Source organism: Colobus angolensis, unplaced genomic scaffold (assembly GCF_000951035.1).
Source record: "Colobus angolensis palliatus isolate OR3802 unplaced genomic scaffold, Cang.pa_1.0 Scaffold14, whole genome shotgun sequence".
In the NCBI taxonomy this organism is placed as follows: domain Eukaryota; kingdom Metazoa; phylum Chordata; class Mammalia; order Primates; family Cercopithecidae; genus Colobus; species Colobus angolensis.
The window spans coordinates 22,139,772-22,165,062 of record NW_012114488.1 but is presented as its reverse complement, the minus strand read 5'-3'; the positions used below and the strand labels follow the sequence as shown (position 1 = coordinate 22,165,062).

Here is a 25,291-nt window from a genome sequence, read left to right as displayed (position 1 = left end):
GCAAAAAAATTTACACGGTCCTTTTATTATCAAAGTGAAGCTGTCAAATACTGTCAAACACTTTTAAACACTTTTGAAAATTTAGCAACGGCTTTGCTATTAGAAGATTATAATGCTCCATTTACCAAAACAAAATATTTTACTACCTTTTTTTGGTGTGATTATCAGAATAACCTAGTCTAAATTTTGTGTTTTGTTTTATATGATTTCAAAAAATGATGTAAAATCAAAACATGTTTATTTATGAAATAATGCAAGTGTAGGACATTTCTAATATGAGAACCAAAAACTGAAAACAGTAATTAGATGTTAAACATAAAGAAATGTTTCTAACAGTACCTATTAGGTACTATGCTCACTACCTGGGTATATAGTGCACACGTACCCCTGTATCTAAGATAAAAGTTGAAATTTTTTTTTAAAAAAGAAAAGTTTCTAAGAGTTTCAAAAACTGTGATATGAGCTGAATTGAAACTTCATATACTCAGGTGGCATGGAGAAAATATTTAAAAAGTGTTTTAGTTTTTCTTTTTAAATGCAAAAAAACAAGTGCATAGCACAAATAGTACCCTTGGGTACCATTTCTCTTTAAAGCTAGCCCAATGTGTCATACCAGAGAAATTCCGTGTGCAGAGTGCACCAGCGCTGCCCCTTGGACGGTGTTCCTGGACCTTCCACCGCACGGTTCCTTCTGATTTGCTCAGCTAGCCAGTTACCACTGCCGTTACGCATGACGAATTTATCAAGGAACACTAACTGGCTTTCTGGACCATAAAACCAGTTGTAATTTGAGTCTGCAATAGCCACAGTCCTTTGAAACCCTAGGGAAATAAGTTGGAAAGAATTAAGATACTTTGAAAACTTCATACTCCTATATAGGTCTAAACAATGATTTTTCAAATTTAGTTGCAAATTAGAATTGTGTAATTGAGGGGATAAAATAAAAGAAAAATCACAATCCTCAGATTTTGTTCTAGACCAGTTAATTAGAGTCCCTCAAAAGGACTTCAACATATGTTGTGTGTAAGCTTGTATTTGTTATGTGGTAACCTGTCATTGGTAACGGAAGTGCTCCACCTATTGCTTGCCTTCCTCATTTTCCAGTGTTCATGCTATACATAATTATATTTGCACATATACATGGGATATCCTCTTGTGCAGTTTGGGTTCCTGAACCTGGAATGAACACTGGCTCTCCCACAAGTCAACATGGATTCTAGGCTAAGATAATAAAATAACATGCTTTAATTTGGCTTCAATAAAGCCTAAGTTATACTATACATAAAGTTCAGGGGAGAGACTGAGTTTCAACAGGAAGAAAATTTAATTCCCAGAGTAGCTCTGCCAGTATGTACTGCTGGAAGTTAAAGGAGAGAAAATGCAAGGATCATAAAGCCATATATCATTTTTGGAATAGGGAAGAAAAATAAAAGCAGGTAAGACTGGATATGCTCCATGTGTTCATGAAAAAAGCAGCAGCATGGGAGAAAACTCAACCAGACCAAAAAAATGCTACTAGAGTATCAACTGTAGAAAAAAAAAAAAGAGAGAAATGTAGTTGAAAACAGACTGCTTTAACATAGAACCTCTTCTAAAATGTTACCATGATTATATTTATGTAATTTACAGCTAACGTTTTTGTTCCTAATAATTTAGTAAGTGATCTTGTAAGTATACCTTATTTTAAAATGATATTTTCTGAATCTTCTACTAGTCTGTGAATTCCTTGAAAGCAGGAGATGTGTTTTATTCCTCTTTGAATCCTCTGCCTAGTACAGTGCCTGGCATACAGATGTTCAATAAAAGTTTGTTTAATTAACACAAACATATAAATGCTGCTTTTAGACATGCTCATACTGTCTTTTCCACTTTAGGAAGTAGCCACAGACACAGCTCACAGCAAACACAATTTCTGATGTTGTTAGCCTTTAGATCTCAGCTTAAATTACAAAGCACTGAAACCTCTGAAAGGCCCCTTGCTTTAGGGAGCCTTTGTTTACTAAGATGAATTGCAAAACAGGCCTCTCCTGTATGTCTAAGAAAAAACAACAAAGCAAATTTTTTTTGAACGTAAGTCTAAACTAAATCTTAAAATGGTTCTTATGCTCTGCAGTATTTTTTGCACTAGTCCAATAATGGAGATTCTATTACTCTGTATGTTTACTACCAGAGCCAAAGGATTCAAATACTGAATTCTTTGTTGTAAGCCTAGAATCACCATTTAAAAACTGCATTTCCTTGGGGAAGAAGGAGGAAGGGGGGGATATCTATCCTGATAAAATTTTCCTTTATAACTTGTTCTAACATCTTGGTCCTGTTTTAGAAATAAAAAAAGGTTACAAAGTTCTCTAGAAATGAATACATTATTAAATCATGTGTATCTTTTTTTTTTTAGAGCTAGTTTTCTTAGAAGGCTAAATGTCACAGCAATAAGAAATTACAAGTTTTACAGTAATTTTTTTTACTTTTCTATACTATTTACTTCAATAAAATATTAAAATACTAAAGCTCCAACTTAAATGTGTAGGTGTAATCTTTCATTTTGAATCGTGTCTGTGTAGTTTGAAAGAAAAAACTGAAAACCAAAAATTAAAAATAGGATTGATCAGGGATCACATATAAAGGAAAACTGACAGGTAATCACAAATGTTTATATTTTGCTTTCAATGATGAAGATGAATCTGTATATGTACTCAAGTTTGGATATATATATATATATATAAAAGTATTGAGGGGCCTAGACATTGTATTTAATCCATAACCCTCCAAGCTTTATAATACCTAAATCATAAATACATTAGCCTCCAAAATGTTCTGGCTATAGGCAACTCTTGAATTCAATTTTTCTTTGATTAAAAAAAATCTATTTAATTTCAATATGACAAACTCTAAGGACCTAATTTCTCTGCTTAGTCTAGCTCATTTTCATAATCAGAAAAAATGACAATAGTTTAATGTTTTCGCACTTCTGACTCCTCACTGTACCTGGCAGGATGGTTCTATACATAAATGCAAAGTGTTGTTTAAGCCACGGATGGCCAAAGTGGTTGATGTTGAAGTGCCTCTGGACGAGAAACATGTATTGGAAGAGTGATCTCGTGGTGTAGCTGCCATATGCAACTCCTTCATAGAGGGAGCCGTCCGTCACCTCCCTGAGCAAGATCAGAGATTTCTCCATGATGGTCAGAACTTGTTTGGTCCATAAGTAGGCTTCTTGAAGATATCCTGAAGGATGAAAAGACATGGAAGCAATGACTAAAGTCTGTGACAAAGCATAAAGAACAATATGGCCAAATAAAACCCTCTGAGTTATCTATTTCGTTTATATTACAAATCGCATTTTGTAAAACTCCAACTTGTCAGTGTATAAATAACATCCTGTAATCTAGGTTTGTGATGGTCCCTGGTATAAGTTTAAAAGTTCTTCCTGGCTAATATGGTGAAACACTGTCTCCACTAAAATTACATTATCTGGGCGTGTTGGCAGGAGCCTGTAGTCCCAGCTACTTGGGAGGCTGAGGCAGGAGAATGGTGTGAACCCAGGAGGCGGAGCTTGCAGTGAGTGGAGATTGCGCCACTGCACTCCAGCCTGAGTGACAGAGTGAGGCTCCGTCTCAAAAAAAAAAAAAAAAAAAGAAGTTCTTGACTCTATAAATGAAGATAAACCCTTAAATGAGTATCAGTCACTTTCTGATCTTTAATAAACTCTATCACATGTACAAATGCATATAACTTTATGTTGGCAAGAGAGGATTTGTATATTAAGATTTTAATCAGTGTTCCTAAAAAACAATACTTGAAAATATTTTTAAAAGTTTATCTCTTCACAAAACTTGCATCATTATTTTATAGAATTTGTAATAGGTTGCACATACTATAAATGCTAAACAGACAGTCTTCAATTCATATTGTCATTAGACAGCAACCTCTCATCCTTTATGTGCTTTAGATCCCACAGGATCTGAAAAGGCAGCAAAGTGGGCCTGAGAAACCACTGGAAAGGCAAATTAATAATGAAAAAATCAATTAGGAAGCCTGAAACCACCAAAAAATGAGCTACATGATTTTGTCCAAGCAATTCTTCCATCTGTCACATTTTAATCTCCCCACTGAAAATTAAGTCTATAAAAATTTATAAAACCTTTTAACTCAGAAATGCTCGCTTTCTAGAAATGTTGCACTTAGTTGACAATAACAACTCCTCACATTTCTGTAACATTTATAATTTATATAGCACTGAGCAGAATCTTAGTTAATCCTTTTAACAACCCAATTATGTATTATTGCCCCAAAACAGAAAGGCTGACTTGTTCAAGATCTCTGGCACATGACTAAAAATGAATACAACTTTAATCTCAACCTAGGTCTTTAGATTTAAGGGTTTGCTTAAAAACACGCAACCCTTGAGAATAAAATTAAGCCCAATGCTTCCTGGTGTGGATGTAGCCATATTGCTTTACTGCAATTTGGTCCAACCAGCTCTGGGCCTAAATACAGGTCCCAGGCTAAGACTTGGCTCCTGACTAATGGGGGCAACTCAGCTCTCAACTCTGCTTGGGTAAGCAGAGGTAACTGTTCATCATACCCTGGCCTCTTCTGCCACCCACAGCTGACATGTCAATATTCTGGATAGTTTTCGATTTCCATTCTCTACCATTCTAGTTTAAAATTCTAATTATCTTCATTCTTCTCCTCTGTGTCTTCCATCTCCCACCAGATACCAATGTGACTGATGCCTAAAATCAGGCCACTGTCCCCAGGATACCACATTACCTAATTTTCCTTATTTGTTCCTTACAACAACCCTCTTCAGAAGATACGAGGCAATGTCTACCAAAATACTTTGTAAACTACAAATCTCTCGCAATACAAGGTACTGATACTGTTGTTAACTGAAGCTATGCCTTGTATTTTTTTTCTGCCACCCGTATACCTTGCCTGGAATGTTCTTTAACTTCCCCTTAAGTTCTCCTATCTATCTTCAAAATTACAGGAAGCAAATTATTGAAAGAACACTGCTCTCTTGAATTCCAAGTTAATATACTCATTTTATATTTAACCATAAGGCTTTTCATGGTATCTTTCATTTTACTCTCTGGGGTTATTGCAACTATGGTGTAATCATTTAAACATTTCACATCTGTCTTCTTTCCAACTGATTTCTACCTCCTTCTGTCCTGTCTTGTCACAAAGGTGTGTACTTATGTGGGGGCTCTGGAAGAGTGTCTGCCAGGGCCACCATAACTTTAGTCAGAAAATAAATGCATAGGAAAATTCCTGCCAGGGCAAAATGACATATTTTGATTCAATCTAAACCAGCATTATTTGGGTCACTGTTTATTATTTGGAATAATGTTATTTAGAAAGACTGAAGAAAGAAACTCTACTCCTCCCGTTAAATAAATAAAAATTTATTTAAGGAAATAAAACTATAGTAGATTAAATTTAAGACCTGAGGCAGAAATTTGGCTCACCCAAGGGATCCTTTCACCATTTCATGATGGTGTCGTTTCACAGGCCTGGGGGTTTATAAATGGTTTGTTAGTGGATTAACACATTGTTTGCATTTTGACATTTTACCTTTCTTTTCCTTTCTATTTATTTATTTATTTATTTATTTATTTATTTATTTATTTATTTATTTATTTATTTATTTATTTATTTATTTATTTATTTATTTATTTATTTATTTAAGACTGAGTCTCACTTTGTTGCCGAGGCTGGAGTGCAGTGGTGGGGTCTCGGCTCACTGCAACCTCCACCTCCCGGGTTCAAGTGATTCTCCTGCCTCAGCCTCCTCAGTAGCTGGGATTATAGGCATGCGCCACCACGCCCAGCTAATTTTTGTATTTTCAGTAGAGATGGGATTTCCCCATGTTGGCCAGGCTGGTCTCACCACTCCTGTCCTCAAGTGATCTGCCTGCCTTAGCCTTCCAAAGTGCTGGGATTACGGGCGTGAGCCACCGTGCCTGACCTGATGCTTTAATTTTCTTTATGTTTTTGTGAGAGTAGGGGAAAAGAGGAGCTAGCATGAAAATTCACTCTCATAATTAAATTTTGCTTAAGTTATTATAAATGTAATTTCCCTTCTGAGAGAGATAACAAAATACAGTAGAAAGAGATTGAACTTTATGGATGGCCAGAAGTGGGTCCAAATCCCAGCTGCCTTATATGGTTGATGTGAAAATTGAATAAAATATGGAAAAAGACTAGCACATGTCATATACTCAGTTAATGTTAGTTTCTTTTCCTCTAAGACCCAATTAAAAGTGAAGGTTGGTTGATGTGACAAGGGAGAAAGCTAGATTTGGGTAAAATCTGATGTTGGATAATCAACAAAATGCTTAATAATTCTTATGGCAATATAATCGAGTTAAATTCTGTTAGATTTCCAAGCTCCAATTATATATTTAATATTCTGATAATTCCCTGTGATCTTAGAGCTGTTTTTCATAAACACAATCTTAATCATTTATAGATTTTTACAGAAGTTGTAATTTAGAGTCAAAAGAACAAAGAAAATGTATTATTGGCAATTATGCAATATGTTAAAGCAACGTAGCTACACAATCCACAAAAGTTGCTTCCAATTTGGATGTAAATAATCCAGATTGGTTGTTTTAAATATTAAGAGGAGAAAATAGTAGTGGTGTTATGATTCCCATCTGTGTGCTGGAATCTTCATTTCAAATAACAAACCATCTGTTTAGCTTTTTAAAATTTCATTTATTCCAGGAGGGCTGTCTTCACTGTCAAAATTTTCTGGAAAAATGAATATTCATCACTGACCCTGAGTTGTGAAGATTTGTTCTGGGATAATCATAAGCCATAATTAGATAACGTGCCGGCTAATATACTAGCAGAAAATAAGGAGGAGACGTCCCTCAATTAACTAAGATACACTGTAGGGACTACTTCATCTCATGGGTTTAGTTAGGATCCAAGTATGAACACGTACTAAGAATGGTTATAAAAATGCTTTGCTCACAACATGGCAACTACGACTTCTGTCAGCTCAGGCATCACCTCGGCTATGTCCACACACACCTTGATTCATCAGGACTAGGCTTCCTGTGAGCAAAGCCATGCAGTTGGTGGGCTGATGATTGTGCAGGTATTGAAATCCCCATCCTCTCCTGTATGAAGTTTCATACATATACCCTGAGGCATTGGCAATCACTTCAAGAAACTTCTCCTGTTGTGTCTTGCTCAGGTAGTTGTACAAGAAGTCATAAGCAGTGGCAAAACCAACCAGGGAGTGAGCAAGCGGGACCTCATCCCAAGGAGCATCTTTCACCAACCTGTAAAGGAAAATAAATCATGGAAATGAGTTCATCAGATTCACAGCTTTCATCACACTTCTAAAATGTCTATTTCTCAGAACTAAAGGGCACAACTGAAGATATAATCCAAGGGCTTAATGACACACAACTGATTTCCCTCCACATTATAATGAAACATATAGCACAGCTTGTCTGTGAAAATTATACAGTTAACAGTTTTCTCTCTCAGGATTCTGGCAACATCAAGATGTTGAGAATTTTTACTTTTGATTTTTTATTCATGACAAGAAGTAGTAGAATATATTCAAAGAGATCTAAAGCATAGAACATGTGTTGGCAGGGCAAAATTCTCTGGAGTACGAATTTAACCAGTGCTCACCCCATTCCTCCTTTTCGCTTAAATAAGACACTCTCAGTTCTATGCTCATGGCCACCTTGCTAAGACAGTTGAACATATGTATTTCTTCTTATTTGCCATAGCTGGTCAATGCGAAGGTATCGTGGTCCATAATCCATGACCTCTCAATCTGCACAGACCCACTTGGTCATCACCATGGTGCGAAGCGTGACTAACGTGAGTGGGAGCTGATTTTAACTCAGAATTTTTATATCCCTCTTTCCCATAAACTGAACTGCACTGCCTTAAAGGTCTTTCAGATATCTTCCTAAGAAATCTAAAAGTTGATCTTCTGTTAAGAATTACATTGTCATTTTCCATAAAGCCAAATTTCTGTTTGACTAGTTATATTTTTCTGCAAATTAGTGTGTGGCTTGCATTAAGCAGGAAGCAAAAAAAAAAAAGGATCTTTCACAATCAGAATTCTAAGGAATTATCCAGAAAACCCTTCTCATCTGTTCAGGATGTATCTGAGGAATCTCCAAGTGAGGGAAACAAATCAAAAGTGTGCTGTACCTGTGGGAGGCAGAAGAAGCACTTAATTAGGGATGAAGCTAAAGCTTAACATTTTGTATGCCACGAACCTCTTTTGGCAATCTAGCGAAGCCTTGACCTCTTTCTCAAAACGTTTTAAAATTCATAAGACATAATTAAGGATACATGGAAATCTATTATTTTGAAATAATTATCAAAACAGTATTATTAAAAAATAATAATACAGGTAGCTTTGTTATTAAGGCATGAAATACCAACATTTAATAGCAGGGATAATAACTACCATAATTTATAAGTGGTAATAAACATACATTTTGAGATGTCTCTAACAACTGTAATGTGGTATGAAAATATCTGTGATACCTGTCTGTAACTTTGTTCCAGATTCTCCCAATACCATCACAATTGGTTATCTCTACTCATGACTGGAAGAAATGTTGGATTTCAGTTAAAGTTAGTAAAAATTAAGATGTATTAGTTCTCTCAAACAAACCTTATAGACCTCAGTTTAAAAATACTTTAAAATGTTCTGGGAGACTACCTCTTCCAGATTATGCTTCTCCTTTAGAAGTTTATGCTAAAGAAATGGCCTAGGTGAGGGCTTCCCTGGTCACCCTATCAGAATTTCATCATCCTCCCAAAATAATATTTAATTCCCCCTTTTTTTCCCTTTAGCAAATATATCTATGTCTATGTATCCCCTCCTAGAATTTAAGTTCTACAAGGGCAGGACTTTTTTCTTCACTATTGTATTCACAATTGGATCCTCAATCATAGAACAGTGTGGCACATGGCAGATGCTCCATAAATATTTTCAGAAAGAAGGAAAAAGTGGAGGAACAAACCTATAAGTCACTGTCAGCCACACTGCTGGCAGTGATTATGTGATCATTATGAAATCAGGAATTTGGAGAGATCCCTTTATATTTAGTAATAATTTCAGCATTTGGTTACCATTCAGTGTTTGGTGCTAAAAAGACTGAGGAGTTTCTTAGCAAAATGTAACAGACAAAGCTGCCTTGCTCTAGCCAGTCAGCTTGCCGGTGTGTGTACTATTTGTAAACAGACGATGAGCGTGTGAATGAATTCCCTACTTCTACGAAAAAAACAATTCATACTGCACACGCATTGCCAGGGAGTTGGGAATATCATCTTCACTGACTCATGGTGACTGCTGGGCCAGGCAGGGAAGTCAGGTCATTTGTTTCCCAGCTTGTGTCATTGTACCATGTCATGATGCATCTATAAGTGGCAGTATATACACCGACTCATGATAAAGCTGATATCAATGAATCGCTACCAGCCATCAAACCCTCACATGTGTGATTAACCAATAAGTTTATTTTTATAGATAAGCAGAACATTTGATATAAGTCTCATCCTTCATGAAATGTCATGCAAGTTTCTGTGAAAATGTCTAAGCCCCAACATGCAGTTTGTTTATTTCAAACAGTTTCAAATTCAATGAAACGTTGGCACCCCAAGAGAAAAAAGTTTATGGCACCTTCAGGTCCGCCCCTCTATCATTAGAAAAGCTGACCTGTAATAGTTGTATTTCTAAAAAGTTATCTAAATCTTTTACCAACACGGTCTTACCCAGCCTTAGGTACAAAGTGAAATAATGGAAGAGACTATATTTTACAGTCACAAATACCAGTGGAAATTTGCTCTTAGTTCATAGATGGCAGCTGAGAAACTATCTTATTCAATGTGGTCCTGACCAGTAATAAATCAGTTCACTGTAAAAGGTGGTTAAGTGGGAAATTATTTTTTTAAAAAACCAGACAGACATTAATTTATGAATTGTATTTCAACTTAAAATATATCCATGTGTACACACATTCACCAATCTTTTGAAGGTAAGCCAAAACTTGTTCTCTGAATAGGGGTCTACAGATGGAATTTCATTGTTCTTTCCTGCAAAGAACACACATGACACATCATCACAATTTCCAGCTTTGGTTTCTTTATAATATAGGAAGAAATTAAAGATACCTGTGAGGGAAGGCAGAAACCTTCTAGATTTTTATGAGTTTTTCCCTAATCTACAAATCTCATTCACACTATATCACGACAGCAATTTTTTACAGTAAGTTATTCCAAAGCTTTTAAGTTGGTTCTAGAAATATTAGCTTTTTCTTTTTGAACTCACATTTTATCTATTTATATTATTAAAACTGTCTCATTACAGGTATTAAGGAAACTGTGTTACCTGGTTTGAGAACAAATACAGCTGACACTTGCTCAGCAGGTAACTGTACTAGGGGGAACAAAAATAAATGTAAAGGGCAACCTACAAGTCCTGACATTCACCTACCATGTTACACAAGGAATGGAAGTTAGGTTCACTGGCAAGTTAGTTAAGGGAGGTTAATTAAGGAAATACTTACACTATTCCTCTTTTGTAAACTACACTTTCACCCCTTAGAGCAGCTGTTCTCAAAGTAAGGCCCAGGGAGGGGCTTCCGAGACTACTATCTTTTGGAGAATTCACAAATAAGAATTATTTTCATAATAACATAAAGATGTTACATGTTGATATTTGCACTGATGGCACAAAAGCAGTATTAAGTAAAACTGCTGTAACCTTAGCAAGAATCCGAGCAGGGACACTAAACTGCACTAGCGGTCCTTGTATGATTTTGTACTGCCATGCACTCACGTTTTTGTTGTTGTTGTTGTTGAATTTTTAAAGCCAATTTTATTTAAAAATGTCCTTGATGAAGTAGTAAAAATGATTAATTTTTATAAAATCTCAACTCTTTGAGTATACATCTTTCTAATATCCTATATGATTAAATGGAGTACCAAATTATAAGAATGTCACAAATAAAAGAAGTCATGCACTGAGTTGAGAGCTGAGCTAGCTGGGTTTTTTCATGAAACATCATTTTTACGTGACAGAATGATCAACTGACAAATTATAGTTATTTTGATTTGGGTGTTAGAATAGAAATTTTCTTGAAAATAAACAAGGAACGCCTGCCAGTTCAAGGAAAGCTGAAAGCCTTTGTTGCCAGTGACAAACTTGGAGCTTTCAACCGGAAATAAGAATTTTGGAAAATTTGTATCCATTACCAAGAGCTTAAGAGCTTACCAATACTCAAAGATTTTTCTGATGAAATCAGTGAGAACATCAACAAAAATGATTTTTATATTGTATATAAATAAATGTGTCAACATTCGGTAGACTGAAATAACTCAGTGAACAAACATGCAAAATAACAAAGGCATGATGTTATAAAACCATGCACGGGTAAGACAGCCACTCCTAAGTGTAAAATACGCCAATGGATTTTAATGTAAAAGAGTATGAAGAGTTCATTAACATGGCTTCAGATTCTATACTGCAATTAATTTTTATGGAACCACTACCAGTCAAGTTTTAGTGTAGTGTCAAAGAAGAATATTCACAATTATTTGAAAAGATTATTAAAATACTCCTCCCTCGTCAATCACGTATTCCTGTGAGGCTGGATTTTCTTCATATACTTCAACCAAAAAAACACATAGCAACAAACCAAATGCAGAAGCAGACACATAAGATTTGCAAAAGTGTAAAACAACACCTTCCTTCTATTTTTTGTTTTAAACAACATAGTTTGGCTGGGTACAGTGGCTTATGCCTGTAATCCTAGTGCTTTAGGAAGCCAAGGCAGGAGGAATGCTTGAGCCCAGGAGTTCCACATAGCAAAACTGTCTCTACACAAAATAACTTTTTAAAAACTAGCTGGGTATGGTGGCATGCACCTGAAGTCCCAGCTTAGGAGGCTGAGGCAGGAGGATTGCTGGAGCCCAGGAGTTCAAAGCTGCAGTGAGCTATGACTGCACCACTGCACTCCAGCCTGGGTGACACAGTGAGACCCTGTACGTTTAAAAAAAAAAAAAAATATATATATATATATATATATATATAGTTATTTTTTCCTAAAAATGTTTATGTTAATATGAAATGAGCTTTAAAAATATATAAATATGAGTAAATGAACAAATAAATGTTTCTAACTTCTCAGTTTTAATTTCTAATATAGTAAACTTTGATAGACACAGCCCAAATAAACAAAGCTGTTTGAAGGCCTTGTTAATTTTTAAGAGTACAAAGTACTTCCAAGTCCAAAAAGTTTAAAAAATGATGCTTTGAATATTTTCAAAGGTGAATTTATGTGAAATAAATTAATCTGAATACAGGAAAGAGCTACTGATTTTCTGAGGGTAAGGGTGGAATGTTGGTGTGGAAAGGCATAGAGTTGGTAATGATGTGCTGTGTCTATGAATTAATTGTGACTCTGAAAGGAAGAATGAGCCATAACTATTTTTCCAAAGTTGAGCAGTGTCATTAATCCAAATTTCTGTACCAATTTTAAATGGAGAGTCTGCTTCTATTATCATAAATGTTTTTTAAACTATTATGTAAGGAGTATAATAGCAGGCAATCTAATAAGTCTGTATCACTAAAAATGTGACTGTTTATTTGATTAAATAACCATTAAAAGGAACTCTAAAAACAATGTTGGCATCTATTTTTACTGGTATAGATTTGAACTACAAGTGATTAAATGCTTCTATTTTTAAAATTTTCATATAGTTTTGATATAGACAGTCTATAGAAATTACCTGTGAAAAGATTAAAATTTAGTATTACAAGGTTCACAGAATATTATTTAAATTTGTATACTGTTGTCTTAGCCCAGGCTACCATAACAAAATGCCATAGCCTGGTAGCTTAAACAACAGAAATTTATTTTTTACAAGTTCTGGAAGCTGGACGTCTGATACCAGGGTGCCAGCATGGTCAGGTTTTGGTGAGAGCTCTGTTCCTGGCTTTTAGAAGCCCACCATATTTCTGTGTGCTCACCTGGCCTTCCTAGGTGTATGGTGTGGGGATAGGGCAAGTGTGAGAGAGACTGCACAGGAGTACAAGCTCTCTGGCACCTCCTCTTATCAGGGCACTTATCCTGTCATGAGAGCCCTGCATTTAGGACCTTCATCTAAATCTAATTCTCTCCTTTAGGCCCTATTCTCTAAATACTTCCACACAAGGGGTTAGGGCTTCAATATGAATTTTGAGGAGGGTCCCATTCAGTCCATAGCAACTGTCTATTTCATTTACACAAATATTGCTAAAATAAACACTTGGAATAAAAAGAAATTAGGTCTTTGAAACCAAAGATGTGCCAAGAGATCACTCATACTTATTTAAATTAATCAACAGTATACGAGAAACAAATAACTAGGAACAATAGCAGAACTCATAATTCCCCTTATAATTAATCCTATTTCCTAGTACTTTTCAGAACCTAACAATTTTATAGCAGGCTTTTCCATATGTAGCTATGTTCCAAAGGTCACGATTTGATCCACAGTATAGGCAAATCTACATATTTTTTGAAAGTGTATTTAAATGAGACTTTATGATTTGTCAGACCTTTCCAACAAAGGAGGAGAACTCCATGAAAATGATCCATGTTCTTTTTCTCATTTTCAGAATAACTATAGTTTTACCAACCTATAAAATATTTACTTAGTAAATTCATAAAGTAGAAGATTTACGCTTAAAATCTGATTTTATACAGTAGATAGTTATGGAACTACAAATTTAAGTTAAAATGAAACAAGCTTTACAAAAATTATAAATTTACATTCAGAACACAATGGTGAACTCCTTAGAAATTGTAAACTCTAAACGTACCAGGGTAGTGCACCATCAGCTTCCCATTTGCCAGCTTTGCTGCAGCTGTGTCTGCTGTACATATGCCACACCTCTGTCCACGTGCACTTGGCCACACCATCAAAAGAGGCCAGAATTAGGTCAACTCTATTTTAAAAATGTAAATTAGTCTATTTATTCCAAAAGTCTCCTGAACACAGTAACTTGATATAAACCATTTAACGTTCAACCAAACGCCTTTGTGTGTTTGGAAACAACCTCTAGTAAGTTAAGACAGTCATGTATTACCACTCCTTTTAAAAACATGACTAATGAGGCAGTGATTCATCTTTTTCCCTCCATTTTCAATGTGAAAACTAACCATGAATGTTAAATGTTAGTAACATGTTAAATTTGGTATGGAATTCCTATAAAATGTAGCTAAAGGGAAGTGGATTTCTCACCTCTGTGGCCTCATCTGTAAAGCACACTGGGCCTTGGCAGACATTTGTCAAGAGGACCAGAGTAAGCCTAGAAGAGAGAGACTTGATCTAGGAGGCTCTGAGTAGGTAGTCAGCAATCCAAGGGGAATGTTCAGCTAATCTCTGGCCTGGCTTGGCGTCCATATTCCAAGTGTTTGATCAGGTGGCTAAAGGTTAGCACTGGCATTGTGAAACAAAATGCACAGGGAGGGAAAGGAGAGGAGGGTGTACTTCATATTATTAAGCACATATTATATGCCCAAGCCTCTACATACATTATGTCATTTCATCTTCTCGACTCAACATTAGGTATTCCATACCCATTTTATAGATTGTGAAAAGGCAATTTGGGTAGGAGATTACTTGTTCAAGACCACACAGTTAAAACGGTGAAGCTGAGAATGGAATCAGAATTATCTGAATTTAGAACGGGTTTTACTTCTTAGTGAGGGGGAAGAATGGTGCTTTCAAAGAAACTCACCAAGTTTGCAATAAGAACTGGGTCAGAACATGCCAGAGTCAGTGGCTCTACCAACAGCTAGGCAGAAGGGTCTATATGCTGAAACACAACACAGGGTTCTAAGCCTTGCCATTTTCATGATACCAAGACAGAACAAGACATGAGATCTGAGAAAAGGGGCACACAGTAGAAGAAAAGATACTGCAATGCTGTGCTCATGTGGTTGCTCAGGGCCCGCCCAAGGAACATGAAACACCAATCATGTAGAATTCCTGAGAAACGTTTCTCTCCCTCATGAGCCTGCACACCTAATGCACTACTCTAAGGTAGAATTGGTCCAGGGGATGGTGGTTCTGGTTTGCATATTCAGAACCTTGGGCCTCTTAAGGTAGTAACAAACACTCTCTTCTTGACCAAACCCTAGCCAGGCTCCTCTGTGCCTTCTTCTTGGCTAGGCCTCAACCTCGTTCTATGAAGAGTAAACACTAACATGTTTCTCATAGCTCAAGATCATATCCCTGAGATGACCCTCTCCCTGTCGAAAGTGTCTGCCTAAGAAACTCAAGGCTTCCAAAAAATTTTTTCTTCCAGCCAACATTTGAGGATAGGGTCTCTGTCTCCCAGTCTCTGTGGGAGAATAGAATTCTACCTTCGATAACTGCCACTTAGCAGACATGTGATTAGTTAGCCTAATCACATGTACATTGACTACCCTTTGTAATTTTTCTCTTTCCCGGCTCTACTAAGCCCCTGCTTGCCCTCCTCCTTTTAAAATGCCTATTCACCTCTGTACAGATTGAAGTTCAGTTCAGTTTATGCTGAACTCTTTCCCTTATTGAAATAGTTACTACTGATTAAAACTTATCCTTGCCACTTTAGTGTCTGGTATTGTTTACCTTTGACACTGGCCAGGGCTAGAGTACACAGAAATGGACAATGAGCTTTCCTTTTTCAGTATCTACTTTGGGAACAAAACTACTTTCCGTTTCTGGAAACAATTGCTAGAAGGGTGAACAGTATGACAGAATGGGAACTCAATGTATGTTAAGACATTTTCAGGGAAAACAACTTAGGAGCCCTGAAATGTAAAAAACCATTTCCTCTCACAGTCTATATTTCTATATTAATTAAATCACTGGATTTAATATAGCAGCATATTACCGCTTAATTTCATTTTAATGCTATGAATTCAATATCCCAAATGTTAAATTCTAAAATATAAAATTTAAGTCAACTTGGCCCCACTCAAGCAGAATACTGAGGAGTCAATTATGCCAGAGCAGAAACTAAAAGAAACACATTTTACTCAAATGAAAAGTATTCTAGATGATTTGTAAATGAATCAAAGTGTCGGAATATACCAAGTTAATGAAAATAAAATGTAGAGTAGTGCTGTTAAATGGCAAAAGGCATTTCCATGTCATTATCTCAACATTTACTTCGATGACATGAAGTATTATTACCCAAATATCCAAGCATGCCACCCAAACATAATATATTTAAATGGAATCAAACAACATTTATAATTGTAACCCCTTTTAACTGAATAAGTATGCTTTGCCCTAATATTCAACCTACAAGAGGTGAGAGGAAGAAACATGATAAGTAAAAATTATTCAAATTTAGGAACAAGACCTCTATTTTGGTAGAATGGCAGAGCTCAAAGGACTACAGTTAGAAATACACTTACATATCAAATTCTAATGACAAATTCTGAAAGAATCTATTATAATGGAGAAATTTTAAAACCTGGAAAGGCAATAGGAGGGAATAACCAGGTCTGCCTATATTGTTCACGAAAAGTATGATTTAATGATATTTACCCATTTTAAAAAGGAGCTTGATATTTTAAATGTCTAACGTGTTTTACAACTATATGTGTAAAATATGTTTCAAAAAGTTCAGTTGGACAACTTATTGATGTTATCACTCAGTCAATGTCTATGCAAGCATCCAGTGATCATGTGAGAAGCCATACAGACAATTGCCAGTTAACAACTGACAGTATTCAGCATGATTTTAAGAAAAAAAAATAAACATACAAGAACAGCCAGGATATGGACAGTGGCCAGCCCTGTCAGAGAAGAAAACATAATATATAAATGTTGGCTTGGGCAAGAACTGAGCAGTTATAATAACTGTATGTAGTTGACACATTTATTTACCTTATAAAAGTTTAATATAAATTTTATAAGACACAACATCAAAAATATGCCATCTATTTTAAATATAACATGACTCCGAAGGGCAAGAAGTCTATAATGAAGAATAAAAATCTAAAGATTCTGAACACCAAGTATTTCCCAATGAAAAAGATTTAATCAAACTATCAACCTTACAGTGCAGTCAAAAAGCTCCTCACACACACACACACACACACACACACACATACACACACACAGTGGCCAATTAGCTGTTTAGAACCTGTGACAGGCAAAATATCAGTCCCCCAAGAATCTATGCATACATTACCTTCCATTGGGGCAAAGGGACTTTTGTAGATATGATTAAAAACCTTGTGATGGGAGATTATTCTAGATTACCCAGGTGGTCCCAATCTAGTCACATGGGTCCTTAAAAGCAAAGAACCTTTCTTGGCCATGGTCGGAGAGAGATGTGACCATGGAGGAAGAATCAAAGAGATGCAAGCTTGCTAGCTTCGAAGGTGGAGGCAGGGAGCCACAAGCAAAGGAATATATGTGAACTCCAAAAGCTAGCAAAAGGCAAAGAAAAGTATTCTGCCCTAGAGCTTCCAGAATAAAATGTAGCCCTGCTAACAGCTTGATTTTAGCCCTGTGTTATACTTCCACAACACTGTAAGATCAATCTGTGCTGTTTTAAGCCACGGAGTACACGGTAATTTGTTACAGCCTTTGTATGCATTTTTAGGCAGTCAAGGACTACCAGAGATTTGAGGAAATCCCATAATAGGACAAAAGAGACCCAAACGAACAAAGTGATTAATGCAGCTTGGGAGAAATTAAATCATGCAGGTAGAAAGAAATTTCAAGACAAAAGAAGTTCTTGAAATGGAAAACAAAATAGCAGGAAGGTAAGTGCAATAAAAGGGCTGGGTCGAAAGTTGAAGAAACCTTGAAAATGCAAAAAAAAGTAAGAAAATGAAATAGAAAACAGGAGAGGGGGGTAAAAAGAGGACTGGCCCAAGAGGTTAAATATGTGAAAAAGAGAGGGAAAAAAAAGAAAAAAGGAAAAAAGGAAAGAAAAAGAGATCCAAATATATCAAGGAAAGTCACTAGAACTAAAGGGCATGAGTTTCCATATTGAAAGAATCCATGAAGTGCACAGTACATGGATGAACACAGACTCAGCTCAAAACAAGATACATCATCCCGCAATTTTAAGATACTGGTAACATAAAAAGATCCTAAATGCTTCAGAGTGGAATATCAGGTTTCATTCAAAGCATCAGGAAGAGTGGGGTCAGACATCTCAACAACACCACTAGACACCAGTATAGAATAAAACGATGACTCGAAAACTCAGAGAGACAATTTCCAGACTATAATCTCATATCCAGCCAAGCTACCCTCTAAACATGAGGAAAGAAAAAACACACACAGACATCCAAGGTCTCAAAATTTACCTCTCATAAATGCTTTCTCTGGAAGCCAGTGGAAAATATCTCCACCTAAATTAGGATGTATATCAAAAAGAAGACATGGTACAAGGAATCCAATACAAGAGAAAAAAGAACAAAGACGGATGTACAGCAGACTTGGCCGCAAGCAATCTGCATCCTAGCGAGTCAAAAAGCTGCAGCACTACTTCTTCAAAAAGATGAATTATTTTTTAAAAATGTCTTATTAAGAATATCTTGTTTGAATAGATAGAAAACTTACACAACTGGCTGAGAGACTGGCTAGTCATTAGAGATAAGCAAATAAAACTAAAAGCTATTACGAATCCAAGAGAAAACAGAGTTGTACACACATTGAAAGGCCATTACAGTATACAATATAGTCCAGTTGTCAATAACTCTTGCCTTCTTAAAATATGCAAACAGGCCGGGCGTGGTGGCTCATGCCTATAATCCCAGCACTTTGGGAGGCCAAGGTGGGCGGATCACCTGAGGTCGGGAGTTCGAGACCAGCCTGACCAACATGCAGAAACCCCATTTCTACTAAAAATACAACATTAGCTGGGCGTGGTGGCACATGCTTGTAATCCCAGCTACTGGGGAGGCTGAGGCAGGAGAATCGCTTGAACCCAGGAGGTGGAGGTTGCGGTGAGCCGAGATTGTGCCATTGCACTCCAGCCTGGGCAACAAGAGCAAAACTCTGTCTAAAAAAAAAAAATATATATATATATACACACACACACACACACACATACATATATACACACACATATATACATATATACACATATACATATACACACACACACACACACATACATATATACACACACATATATACATATATACACATATACATATACACACATACATACATATATACTTATATACATACACATATATACATATATATGCAAACACTTGATATTCCTCTCATTAAAATTATGGCATATTTATAAAATATGACAGATCTATAATTATAATGAAAATAGCTTATCTGTGTCAGAGTGAGAGGGGGAGATGATGCATCTGCAAGCCAAGAACACCAAAGATTGCCTACAACCACCAGAAGCTAGGAGAGCAGCTTGGGACAGTCTCTCCTTCAGAGAGCCTCCAGAAGGAATGAAGCCTATTGATATCTTGATTTCAGACTTCCAGCCTCCAGAACTGAGAGAGAATAAATTTCTGTTGGTTTAAGCTACCTAGTCTATGGTATTTTGTTACAGCAGCCCTAGCAACAAATACACCAACACTAAAAAACCTGATTGGCCACTGCTGCCATCTCGTACCCTCCCCATCATCTTCCTGCTGCCGCTCGAACACTCAGTTACTCCTGTTTACTTGAAAGAGCGCTTGCCTAACATTCTGAGAACATGACACGCAAAAGGGCAAAGAATTACTTGAGGAATGAAGTTTCAAAATATGAGGGACACTTTTTCACAATGGCAAAAACTGTAGTCCAATTGCCAATTTTTGCTGCCCTCATGGTGGGAAAATGTCAAATCCAAAGTGAGGTAGGCCTGGAGGACTAGCATATGTGAAATGATATTTTGTCGTCTCTTAGAGTAAGGTTGATATATTCACCCACTATTCCTGCTTTTAATGTTTTATCAAAATTTTTCTTTGATAATTTGCTTTTTAAAGGTTTTGCTGAAATTATGCAGAGCTTCATAAAATCCAGAGGCCTTTTTAAAACAGTGAATGAACTGTGGCTGATTTTACTCTGGGTGCAGTAGGAAATAATGCTCTGCACAGTTTATTCCATTCAGCCCTGGAAACCTAACATGTAATCATTAATCACAGGCCTGTACTGTTTCTTAATGAAATAAAGATGTTTCCCAATATATTTTGAGAATAAGCATTCTAAACACTAGAATTATAGAATAAAGAGCCCATCTCAAAGAGTGGAACGGTCTCCTCAGTGGAGATATCTAAGAAAGGATATTGAGAAGGGATTCTCTGGAAAAAAATTTGTATTTATCAGAATGTTAGGCAGGGCTTTCAAACTATAAATATATTGTGAAATGAATATAATGGGGTTGTAATCAGTGTATTTTTAATGGAATGAAATAGAAAACAGAGGACAAGGCATAATTTAAATGCAAGGGCTATTTCATGAAACATTTATTTATATACTTATATATGTAAAGTTGAAGTTATGTGTGCATCAGCTTGTGTGTCCACTGCACTACTGTTTACAACAGCAGAAACACAGAATCAACCTAGGTGCCCATCAGTGGTGGATAAAGAAAATGTGGGGCCAGGCGCGGTGGCTCACGCCTGTAATCCCAGCACTTTGGGAGGCCGAGACAGGCGGATCACGAGGTCAGGAGATCGAGACTACCCTGGCTAACACAGTGAAACCCCGTCTCTACTAAAAATACAAAAATTAGCCAGGCGTGGTGGCGGGCGCCTGTAGTCCCAGCTACTCGGGAGGCTGAGGCATGAGAATGGCGTGAACCCGGGAGGCAGAGCTTGCAGTGAGTGGATATTGCGCCACTGTACTCCAGCCTGGGCGACAGAGTGAGACTCCGTCTCAAAAAAAAAAAAAAAAAAAGAAAATGTGGTACATATACATTATGAAATACTAAGCAGGCATAGAAAAGAATGAAATCACATCCTTTGCAGCAACATGGAGCTAGAGGCCATTATCCTAAGCAAAGTAATGCAGAAACAGAAAACCAAATACCACAATACTGCATGTTCTCACTAGTAAGTGGGAGCTAAACATTGGGTACACATGGACATATAGGAACAAAAGACAGTGGGGACTGCTACATGGGAGAGGGAGGGAGGGGAACAAGGGTTGAGAAACTTCCAATTGAGTACTATGCTTACTACCTAGGTGTCAGGATCAACTGAACCCCAAATCGCAGCATCACGCAACATACATACTATGTAACTGCACATGTACCCACTAAATCTAAAAGATGAAATAAAAATAAATAATAAAATTAGAAAGAAAAATATAATTAAAAACTAGAAACAAATAAACTAAAAAAGTTATGTCTGTATTGGGTTGTTTCTTACTGTAGGTCACAGTGAAAAAGTTTCAAAGCCACTGTCTTAGAGGGTAAATGTGATCCAAAATAAGCTACCCATCAGAGGCATACTGCCGGCATGGAGGGCTGCTTCAGTGGGAGGAACTGTGTTGAAATCCAGGCTGCCCAGGCACTTCCCAACAGAGGGTAGGGAGCCAGGACTAAGACAAAATTCTCACCGTGAGATCATCAGGAAGGAACCCAGGAGACCAGAGGAGTTCAGAATGTTCAAAGTAGAGGGCAAATGGTGCTCTATGAAGGGAGCAGGCATGGAGACACTAACTGGGCTCACTCAATTCAGGAAGGAAAACATAATTTGTCATGGTGTGGAAAAAAAAAAGAAAAACATCCCTTGTCCTCCAAAACAATTTCGTTTGGCTTTGAAGCCATTTACATTCAAGAGAAATAATGAAATAATGCCTGTGACAACACCCTGAACCCATAATATTTATTTTTTTGTCCTGGGAATACAGTTTCAAAGAATATGTCTTTAAAAAGTAATTGGGCAGTAGAGTGGACAAAAGTCAATTTAGAACTTTTCTTTGTGAATCGTAAAAATTGTTCTGGGGTATAGTTATCTCCTATGTTGTCAAAAAAACAGAATAAATACATTTAAAATATGAGCTAAACTTGTGAGCTGTCTTCAATATGCCCCAGACATTAAACACATTCCCCAGTTTTAGATCTAGAGTTACTGCCATACTGAAAATAAAAGTTGACCCCAAATGCTGAATGCAATCATATTGTCCCAACTTCTCTGACCAAGTGACAGGTTATAGTAGAAAAGCAGAGGGCAAAAGACTCAAACTGGATTCAGTAATAATTTAAAATATTTCTCACATCAACAGGCTCTTGGAAGAAGGTAAAACAGTAAACTTCATGTGGTTTCTAGAAATTATGATTTAGAATGGGAAGATGCTGAAGTTAATATAAAATATTAGCAATACATACATATTTTATTTATTATCTCATTTCCCATTTTTTTCTTGTAATAGTAAATTCACTGTAAATGAATCACAGATATGAACTAAAAATTGCTCACTAAGTTGTTACAAGCCCTAATGGCGATCTACACTTTATCAGGAACCTTTTTTCTTTTTCAGCTTGAGAAGCAGCAGCACGACTCACTCAAGCTGATACCCTCCTCCCAGAGTGCAGCCTGCACAATGTTTCTTTGGTTTCAGCTCCAGAAAGTGATTTGAGGACACCCACGTGGCTTTAGTGCTGTATCAGCACCTCGACTTCTCATTCTTCCAGCTATTCTTCATTTATTTATTGTAGTAGGACAACGTGAACTAAATATGATCTTCTTTGGATTTTCTTTCTACATTTTTCTATCATCAACAGAAAGGGTACACATTGTACCTGAAAGCACATTTCATATTGGATACATTTTTTTCCTTATGACTGAGACACACGCACACACAACACACACACACACACACATACACTCTTAAGTTACAATGTACCACTGGCAAACAGGAAGCAGCTAAAAATAAAGCTTGAGAGATATAAATTGGACATCTCCGCTTGGGCCCCAAGGCACTTCACTTCTGTATCTCCAAATCCAAACCTTTATTAGCATTCCTCAATAGCTCCAAGTGTTAGAAGCCCACTGAGAGATCCCACCATCCCATAAAGAAAATTCTTTGTCTCCTTTGGCCCTCAAATATAATTGTCAAGTCTTATGAATGCTAATTATTTATCACTGGAACCTATCAATTATTTCCAATTCTAGGCTTTCATTTAGATAAACACAAAAGGCCTACTTGACTTCCCGGTTTCACATCGGCAATCCACTCCCACAACGAGATTCTTCTTCCTATGTTTTTTTTTTTTTTTGAGATGGAGTCTTGCTCTGTCACCCAGGCTGGAGTGCAGCAGAGCGATCTCGGCTCACTGCAAGCTCTGTTTTCTGGGTTCACGCCATTCTCCTGCCTCAGACTCCCCAGTAGCTGGGACTACAGGTGCATGCCACCAAGCCTGGCTATTTTTTTTGTATTTTTAGTAGAGACGGGGGTTTCACCATATTAGCCAGGATGGTTTCGATCTCCTGACCTTGTGATCAGCCTGCCTCTGCCTCCCAAAGTGCTGGGATTACAGGCGTGAGTCACCGTGCCCGGCCTGCAGATTTTTTAAAAAACCTTAAAAGACTTTTAAAAAATGAGCAAGATTAAATGATGATGCCGAGAGATGCACACTTGGACGAACTATAAGGGAACACAAGGACACAACGACTGTAGTTGTCGGGGCATCAGGGTTGTCTTTGTGGGAAGGGAGGGAACTGGGACTGGGATGGGGCCCAGGAAGGGGCTTCCAGGAGTGACTGGCAAAATTTTATTTCTTGACCTGTGTTGTACTTACCAGGGTGTTTGCTTTAAAATACTTTATTAAGCTACACATTTATTCATATAATATTCTACTTTTATTTTTCAATGAAAAGATTAACATACATACATAAATCTGATCACATCACTGCCCTGTTACACCTTTCAGTGGTTTCACAGTACTTGTTAAAAAAAAAGGTCCAATTTCCTTTAAATGGTAGGCAAGGCCTGGCAGCATCTGGCTCTCTACCCCAAGCCTCAACACTTGCTAGTTTCTTCCCTACACTGAATTTTCAGTTCCTCAAAAGCACTCTGCTTTCTTTTATCTCCAGGCCTTTGCGCAGCTACTTGTGCTTGAACAGTCAAGTACAGTTCCTTTTTCCCCTTGACGTGGCTGGTTCCTATCCGTCCTTCAGGCCTTAGCAGGAAAGCCTTCCCTGATGCTCCAATGTTGGGCAAAGTACTACTATATTTTCCCACTACACACTGTACTTTCCTAGTCGTAGCATTTATCCCACTACTAGTATTAATATGCTAACAGTACTAGTATTTATATCTTCCATAGACCAACAACTCTAGGCAAAACAGATACATAACATGTCTTGAAATCCTTGTATCTCCAATGCCTAATAAAATACCAAGGACAGAATAAGTATACAATAAACTTATATAAAGTGAATATGTGCATACATTTATCGATAAGTGAAAATTGCCTTTGGCATCAAATTATAAGAACACAAAATATAAGCGAAGTAATAAAGATAACAATAATAGTTAACACATTATGCTATGTACTGTTTCATTAACCAATCCTCTATAGTATGAAGTATGTATCATATATATTCCCAAGTTACAGATGAGGAAACTGAACCACAGAGAAGCCAAGTAACATTCTCAAGGTCACACAGCTCTTAAATGTGACTGGAACACTGGCAGACTGGCTCCACAGTCCTTGCTCTACAAACTATCGCCTTCCCTTGCTTAACAGCACCACCATTCATTTCAAAGACTGAAGCAGGTGGCTTTAAAGTGAATAAAAACAAAATTCTGTTGTAGTTACCTGAGAAGGAGCACACATGGACATTACATGCATGTAAGAAGATGAACATCAAAATTCAAGGGATCAGGGAGGAGAGAAGGCCAGGTGCAGGAGGAATACTTCAAAGACCAGGTAATCTGAGATTCTCTGCTGAGCTATGCACCAAGATGTCAAATCCTGACATGCTTCCTACTGGCCTCCAAGTAGGTCAAAGGTAAAGTGTCTCTGTGATTACAGGCTGACAGACAAACGGCTGATGACAGGCGGGTCTTCAGAGTGAAAGTGAGACCAGATAAACATGAGCAGCCACAGTACACAGGGCACCAAATCAATTTCAAAGTTGTATACAGATCCAGGATTTCTGCTCTCAGTAAGCTTAGACTCTCAATAAAAATAAGACAGATCATTCATTCATTCATCCATCCATTCATTCAATATAATTAATTACCGTCTTTGTGGCAGGTATACCATATGTGGCTCCTAGAACCACCAAAAATGCCGGGGTTACCCTCAGTAAGCTCG

The 25,291-nt window shown here is 37.0% G+C and overlaps 1 protein-coding gene across 1 annotated transcript in view; it reads right to left on the bottom strand.

The window, feature by feature from the left end:
• Positions 1-25,291, bottom strand: part of DSE (dermatan sulfate epimerase) — a 71,274-nt gene that overhangs the window by 4,135 nt on the left and 41,848 nt on the right. Inside the window, exons 4-6 of the mRNA XM_011935047.1 lie at positions 7,048-7,301; positions 2,986-3,225; positions 614-821 (exon numbers count right to left, since the gene is read on the bottom strand). Of these exons, the coding sequence (XP_011790437.1) occupies positions 614-821; positions 2,986-3,225; positions 7,048-7,301 (702 nt within the window). The remainder of the gene's footprint in view (positions 1-613; positions 822-2,985; positions 3,226-7,047; positions 7,302-25,291) is intronic.